Here is a 7,927-nt window from a genome sequence, read left to right on the forward strand (position 1 = left end):
GATAGAGGCATGGGAATTGACAGAGGTATGGGAATGGATAGAGGTATGGGAATGGACAGAGGTATGGGAATGGACAGAGGTATGGCAATGGACAGAGGTATGGGAATGGACAGAGGTATGGGAATGGACAGAGGTATGGGATTGGATGGAGGTATGGGAATAGACATGGGTATGGGAATAGACATGGGTATGGGAATGAATAGAGGTATGGGAATGGACAGAGGTATGGGAATAGACATGGGTATGGTAATGAATAGAGGTATGGAAATGGATAGAGGTATGGGAATGGATACAGCTATGGTTATGGGAATGGGAATGGATCATGGGATGGGAAGGGAAAGAAGAAGAATGATCCAAGATCTACCGATGAAAGCTGGGGATAATTGTATCTGTGTGCTAGGAGAACAGGGACAGAATTGAATGAATTTGAGTTAGGTCGCTGAACAACCTACTGCCGGTTCAAATCCCGAATTAATCAACGATTCAAAGTTAAAGATTTGAGAGGATTTTAATCGGCGATTCAGAATAAATCAGGGATTCAGGATTTTGAAGCTGGGATTCAGGATTTGAATTGGTCATTTGGAGTTGAATTGGTGATTTAGGATTTGAATTGGTGATTTTGGATTTGAATTGGTGATTTGGATTTGAACTCGCTGTATGTAATTCAGCGATCTCTCCAATACATTAATTGTGGTCCCAGGTTTATGAGCGGGATGCAGTGGAACAGTTCGAGGACTGTCTCGGGAACAAGGGAAGAATGTATCTTGTTTAATTGATCTATTTTGGGACCTTTTTTAAAGGCAATTTACCCAAAGGATAATTTTCCAAAGAGCAATTTCCCTAAAGGTATTTACCCAAAGGACAATTTTATTTTCTAAATGGTATTTACTCAAATGACAATATAAAAATAGGATATTTACCCAAACGACAATTTTCCTAAGGATATTTACACAAAGGACAAATTTCCAAAGGACAAAATGACAATTTTAAAGATATTTATCCAAAGGACAATTTTTTAAAGGATATTTGTCCAAAAGACAATTTTCCAAAGAGTATTTACTCAAATGACAATTTTCTGATGGACATTTACCCAAAGGACGATTTTCCATAGAGTATTTACCCAAAGGACAATTTTCTAAAGAAAAATAACCCAAAGGATAGTTTTCCTAAGAGTATACCGAAAGGACAATTTGCTGAAGGATATTTACCCAAAGAACAATTTTCCAAAGAATATTTACCCGAAGGACAATTTTACAACGAGTATTTACCCAAAGGACAATTTTCTAAAGAATATTTACCCAAAGGAAAATTTTCTAGAGGGTACATTCACAAATACCAATTTTCAAAAAAATATTTACTAAAAGGACAATGTTCCGACGGATATTTACCCAAATGACAATTTACTTAGGGTTTTAACCCAAAGGACAATTTTCCAAAGGATATTTACCATGAAAGTGGTTTAAAAGCATTTAGCCAAGTGACAATTTTTAAAAAGAATTTACGCAAATAACAATTTTCCGTAGGTATTTAGTATGGGGGGGGGCCTGAAACATTATACATTTCTTTAATTAGGCGAGACGAATTCTGGGCGCTGTGGACACTCAAGCCAAATGCCTTCGCACACTTTATGTCTTGGTAGGGAAAATAAAATTATTTTGTTAATTAAATCTATATTATAAAACAAGACACTCATTTCATTTTTTGTTTCCAAATTTTTTGTTTTCAAATTTTTTTCAATTTTTTTTTCCACGGGCAACGCCGGGCCCTTTAGCTAGTAATTAATAAATGATGCACAGGGGTGTATATTTTGTTGATAAAATCCCCCTTTTCACACATTAGAAATGGTTTATTTTCCTTCTATTTTACGCAAAAATACAAAACCTGGGGGTTTGTCACACAAAAAAATTCAACAAATCATTACTGTTCCAAATCTGTTCCTCTATTATTACTGTTCCAAATCTGTTCCTCTAATATTACTGTTCCAAACCTATTCCTCTATTATTAATGTTCCAAACCTGTTCCTCTATTATTACTGTTCCAAATCTGTTCCTCTATTATTACTGTTCCAAATATGTTCTTCTATTATTACTGTTCCAAATCTGTTCCTCTATTATTACTGTTCCAAATCTGTTCCTCTATTATTACAGTTCCAAATCTGTTCCTCTATTATTAATGTTCCAAATCTGTTCCTCTAATATTACGGTTCCAAATCTGTTCCTCTATTATTACTGTTCCAAACCTGTTCCTCTATTATTACTGTTCCGAACCTGTTCCTCTATTATTACTGTTCCAAACCTGTTCCTCTATTTCTAGAAAATTACCTCTGGAACCAGCGAAGCAGAGGTTCGTGAATATTTTGAGAAGTTTGGGATAATGGAGACCATTGATTTAATCAAGAATAGAAATCAGGAACATGATCTTCATCATTTTAATAGTTTAATTTGTTCATAGGGACTGTAAGCGTAAGATCAAGTGAGCCTTCATTGAAATTGTCGAATTATATATTTACAACAGTACCCTTGAATGCTTTGTCTTATCAAGTATGAACTGGACATTCATGTTTTTCTTTGTCAAAACTGCTTGTATTTATTTTGGTTTCTCTGCTGAAGCGACTATTTGTTGCTTTAGAAACAATGGAAAAATTATCAGAATTAAACACTTTTCAAGTAAAAAAAAAACTAGAATACCTTCCACAATATTGAATAGATAAACGTTCTAATTAAACCATTGTGAATCGAACAATCACTGTTTAAATTGTGGGTCCTTTAACATTGCAACGACTGTTCTTTTAAAGGGATTGGCCCCCTCCCGGCTTAGATAATCAACATGAACCTTGATGAGGCCTTTTTTAATTTAAAAAATTTCGCGATAAAAAGCCCAAAAAAGTTGAGCATATATGGAGGAAAAATATTTTTTTTGAAGACGTTTCCCTTGACGGACAATCTTCATTTAAATAAATGCTCGGTCAGCCTCAGATTTAGATAGGTTATCAATAACTTCAAAGGAATTTTGAAATCATTAATTATAAATTGAATATTTGTGGTTTGCAGAATTCCTATGCTTGTATGATATTTCAAGACGCAGAGACAGTTGATGCAATACAGGTTAATTTTTTCTTAAATTAGTCCTTAGTCGTAGTCTTACTTAGACCCTTAGTCTTTATTCTTTAGTCGTAGTCTCACTTAGGTCCATAGTCTTTATTCCTTAGTCATAGTCTTACTTAGGTCCTTATTCTTTATTTCTTAGTCGTAGTCTTACTTAGGTCCTTAGTCTTTAGTCTTTAATTGTAGTCTCACTTAGGTCCTTAGNCCTTAGTCGTAGTCTTACTTTGGTCCTTAGTCTTTATTCCTTAGTCGTAGTCTTACTTAGGCCCTTAGTCTTTATTCCTTAGTCGTAGTCTTACTTAGGTCCTTAGTATTTATTCTTTAGTCTTAGTCTTACTTTGGTCCTTAGTCTTTATTCCTTAGTCGTAGTTATACTTAGGCCCTTAGTCTTAATTCTTTAGTTGTAGTCTTACTTAGGCCCTTAGTCTTAATTCTTTAGTCGTAGTCTTACTTAGGTCCTTAGTATTTATTCTTTAGTCGTAGTCTTACTTAGGTCCTTAGTCTTTATTCTTTAATTGTAGTCTCACTTAGGTCCTTAGTCTCTGTCTTACTTAGCTTAATACATTTAAATACAAAGTCTGACCAAGTTTTAGAAAGTGGCAACGAGCTTCGAGTTGGAAAAAATCCTTTTTTCTTTTTACTTTTAAGATTTTTAGATAACTTCTGTTTAGCTTCTGGAGAAAAAGTTATTTTCCAAAATATACACCACTGGGCCTGCAGTTTTTCCAGAAATATATATTTTAGGCAAAAAGACCTCATAAAGTTGGTAAAGGTGATGTTCTGACGAAGCGTCAAGTTCTGCAGAAGGATAAAAGATTTGGTTTTGTAAACACAGACACCATCTCTATAGGTGAGGATTGTTAAATCATATTTTACATATTTTCTTCAATAATAGCTTCCCCCTGTGAGGGCCCCAGTTGTTCTTGGGTTTTATCACTGAAGGAAAATAGATGAACATGGGTTTAAAGTATCAAAAAGTATGAAAACTGAAAACTGAAAACCCTGATTTTTTATGTCCATTTCTTCAGTTTTTCAAGCGCAATGAAAATAATTTATCTTGATATTTGGGTAAGAAATATTAATAATCGTTTTACCCCCCTGCCAATTGGTGTTGAATTTTTNCATCAGAATAATCCCCTGTATCATTGGTTAAAGAGAATGTCAGCTTGATCCTGTATTAATTATTACGCGAATCTAAGAAACGATAAAATTAATTTTTTTTATTGATTTGTTCATATTTTATATCATATTTTAAAGGGAGTGTTTGCGAAAAGAATAAAAAAAAGATTTTTCATTTAAAGAGAAATTCTTTTTATTTGATATTTTATCTAGGTCCCCCAGTTAGTTTTTCATACAAGACAATGACTGCAGGTAAATTATTGAAATTCTTTTTTTTCATTAAAAATTTAAAATTCTACTCGCGAAAAGTCAGAAAATAAATTAGTTGAATTAAATTACTTGACAATTGACACAAAAAAATTGCAAAAATTAATTTTTAGTAATTCTCAATGATGTTTTCTGCAGTGAGACCCATAAAACTCTGGCATATGAAGACGACTGCTAGCTTCAAGTTATGATTTCTAAAAGTCCAAAAAACATGCAACACTGTAGTTAATGTTAATTAGGTTTAACAAGCACGAATACTGAGCCTGATCTTGTTGAGTTCTTTTCTCAGTACGGCGAGGTTCTCAAGGTTCAGCTGGACTCTAGGTAGGAGGTTCATTACCGTCCCTTTCTCCCTCATCCACTCCAGCAGCACATTCCCCCACCACTCTTAAAAACGCTCCTACTCCACCCCCATCCTCTACCACATTTACACACGATCCTAATCCACCCCCATCCTCCACCACATTTACAAACGATCCTACTCCACCCCCATTCTCTACCACATTTTCAAACGATCCTACTCCACCCCCATCCTCCACCACATTTAAAAACGCCCCAACTCCGCCCTCTCCCCAACTACTCCTGGAAACATCCCTTCCCCCCTCCTTCCATCACTATTCTTGAAATCGCCCCTTCTCCACCCCCTCCCCCACCACTCTTGCAAAAGCCCCTGCTTCACCCCCTCCCCTCCACTCTTGAAAACACCCCTTCTCTACCCACCTCCTCCTCCTTTCTTAAATAGTCTCTTTTTTCCGCACCCCCCCCTTCCCGAACCGACTTTTTCCCGAAAACCTCCCTCACCCCCATTCCCTGGACTCTCAATTTACTTTCCCGTAAAATCAATTTTTCTCCTTCCGCGATAAAATAAAAACGCTATAAAAAATTCTACAAAAAATGGACGGAGGGAGGAGTAAAAAACGATTATTTTCATTCAATACATTTTATTTCTACAACTTCTGATTTATCTGAATGAGCCTAAGTTTACAAACTTGAAATTGCATTCAGTATTTCGAGATTTGAACCGGCGCTCAATGTGAACCGGTTTTTTCCGGATCATCGACGCGACTTTAATTCTTTGAATTCGGCCATTGGTGCAAAGATATAAGTTTGAAAACATTTTATATGAAGAAACAAATGGCCATTCATCTATATTGATAAATTTGCAATTTTGGAAAAATATTTTTTAGGAATTTTGGTTCAGCCTCAATTATGTTTAAGGACACCGACATTGTTGATAAGGTAAAAAATATGTTTTTTTTTTTTAAAGGGACTATTCACAAAATATTTGGACAGCAAGGAAAAGGCTAAAATTTGTCCCATTGTAATTAGATAGATAATCTACGGTTTCCTTCAATGGTTTACCAAATTTAAACTTTAAGGTATTTTAAATCATGTTTATCAAAAAATACTATTGTTTGAATGATTTTAATCTAGTTCCAAACAGCTACAGCTGTTAATTTCTTTGCTTAAGCCTGTAAAGGGACTGCAGACCCTCTTAAAGGAATTGTCACTTGAAACTTGAAGAGTTTTGGGTCGCAAGTTTCATCCTTTGTGGATATATATCACAGGGTGTTCCAAAAAAACCTTTGCAGTAGTTTGTATGAGGTTCAAGAATCAATAATGGTTGTAACAAAAAAAGTATGAGGCCTAGAATAAAAGAAAATATACCGTACGTTAGAGACTTTAAAAAAAATAGAGCTTTACAATGACACCATGTTTTCCTTATTTCTGAATTCCCTTACTGCACAGATTTTTGGGACACCCTGTATTTTCGTTTTCTAAAGATTGCTCTGCTCCGTGGGTTTACTATCGAGGGAAGATCAGTAGAAGCAGAGAAGGTATTTTCAGACAAGGATACCTTAGAGGAGGAGTTCAATCCAGGTATTCATCCATATATTCATTCATTGATTCAATTATTCATCCTTCCTTCCATTCATTGATTCATCCATCCTTTCTTCCTTCCTTTCATTCATTCATTTATTTATTCATTCATTCATTCATTCATCACTTTTTTCATCCCTTCATACATTTATTCATTTATTCATTTATTCATTTATTCATTTGTGTTCATTTGTTCATTTGTTCATTTGTTCATTTGTTCATTTGTTCATTTGTTCATTTGTTCATTTGTTTATTTGCTTATTTGTTCATTTGTTCATTTGTTCATTTGTTCATTTGTTCATTTGTTCATTTGTTCATTTGTTCATTTGTTCATTTGTTCATTTGTTTATTTGCTTATTTGTTCATTTGTTCTTTCTTCATTTGTTTATTTGTTTATTTGTTCATTTTGTTCATTTGGCCATTAATCAGCTGACACTAAAAATGTGTATATTTATATAATTAGACTTGAATATAACTGGTGACCCTGAAGCTCAGGTCATGCGGAAAATGTTTGTTTACAATTTACCCAAGGTAAGAAAACCGGTTTCTGTCAATCAATCAATTAATCAACAAATAAAAAAATCTGCAATTTATTAATAGACCATGGACCCCCAGTCCCTCCTTTTTTGGATGGGGGGGGGGGGGTCTTTAAAGATCATTTTTTAAAATCCTTTTAATGACGAGTATAACTGAATTTAGATATTTGTATTTTTGATATTATTTTTTAATAATTGATTTTTAGAATACTACCACAGATGATCTCAGAGATTTATTCGAAAAATACGGAGAAATATTGGTAAATTTTTACTTTTATTTCCCCCCCCCCCACTCTCCGTCAAGATTTTAAGATTTTTAGATTTAAGGTTTCTGAGAAAATGAATTGTATGTTTGTTTTTGTAGCTTTGTTACCTCCTATGTATATTATATTTATTTATTTTTCTAAAAAAATATTTAATTTTCTAAAAACTCTGAAGTTTCAGCAATAAAAGATCCTGCTAAACAATTGATTAACTAAAAGAGAAAGCGGGTTTATTTCCTAGAGATGATTATGTAATACCACAGTAAAAACATTTAACACTGAAAACTACTCACTACTGGTCTCGGGATTTACAAAATGTGGTTTACCATGTTTCCCCTTCAAAATTGACGGAGATATCAGGAAGTTTGTCCAGATTCCAGTTTATTAAAAATCAACAAAACTGTTCAAATGTTCAATATCTTCGTCAATTTTAAAGATACCAAGAAGGTAGACCACATTTTGGAAGGCTCATAAGACGTTCAATCTTTTTTCAATGTACTTTATGTCATTTATCAATTATCGGAAATCAAAGACGATATTAAAGTCGTCTCTTAATTCCTATGTTTATTGGGACACCCTGTAGACGGAAGATTTTAAAATTTATTATTTTCGCGAACACTCCCTTTAAGAGGTGTATATTCAGGAGTGTGATATAATAAGAATGTTTGCTGTAATATTATTCAAGAATTCAGAGAGTCTGGATCAAGTTATGGAAGACAGGTGATCCCCCCCCCCACCCCCTTTACATACCCCCCCC

The 7,927-nt window shown here is 34.2% G+C and overlaps 1 protein-coding gene across 1 annotated transcript in view; it reads left to right on the top strand.

The window, feature by feature from the left end:
- The window catches only part of LOC111698425 (uncharacterized), a gene marked incomplete at its 3' end in the record, with an annotated part of 9,701 nt that extends 1,811 nt beyond the window's left edge, over nt 1-7,890 (top strand). The window contains 13 exon segments of the mRNA XM_023468763.1: nt 44-408; nt 701-751; nt 1,573-1,635; nt 2,314-2,409; nt 3,051-3,104; nt 3,849-3,954; nt 4,437-4,475; nt 4,730-4,814; nt 5,678-5,729; nt 6,275-6,371; nt 6,835-6,902; nt 7,114-7,167; nt 7,814-7,890. Coding sequence (XP_023324531.1) covers nt 44-408; nt 701-751; nt 1,573-1,635; nt 2,314-2,409; nt 3,051-3,104; nt 3,849-3,954; nt 4,437-4,475; nt 4,730-4,814; nt 5,678-5,729; nt 6,275-6,371; nt 6,835-6,902; nt 7,114-7,167; nt 7,814-7,890 — 1,207 coding nt within the window.
- Nucleotides 7,891-7,927: the final 37 nt, after the last annotated feature.

The sequence above is a fragment of the Eurytemora carolleeae genome, unplaced genomic scaffold (genome assembly GCF_000591075.1).
Source record: "Eurytemora carolleeae unplaced genomic scaffold, Eaff_2.0 scaffold50, whole genome shotgun sequence".
In the NCBI taxonomy this organism is placed as follows: domain Eukaryota; kingdom Metazoa; phylum Arthropoda; class Copepoda; order Calanoida; family Temoridae; genus Eurytemora; species Eurytemora carolleeae.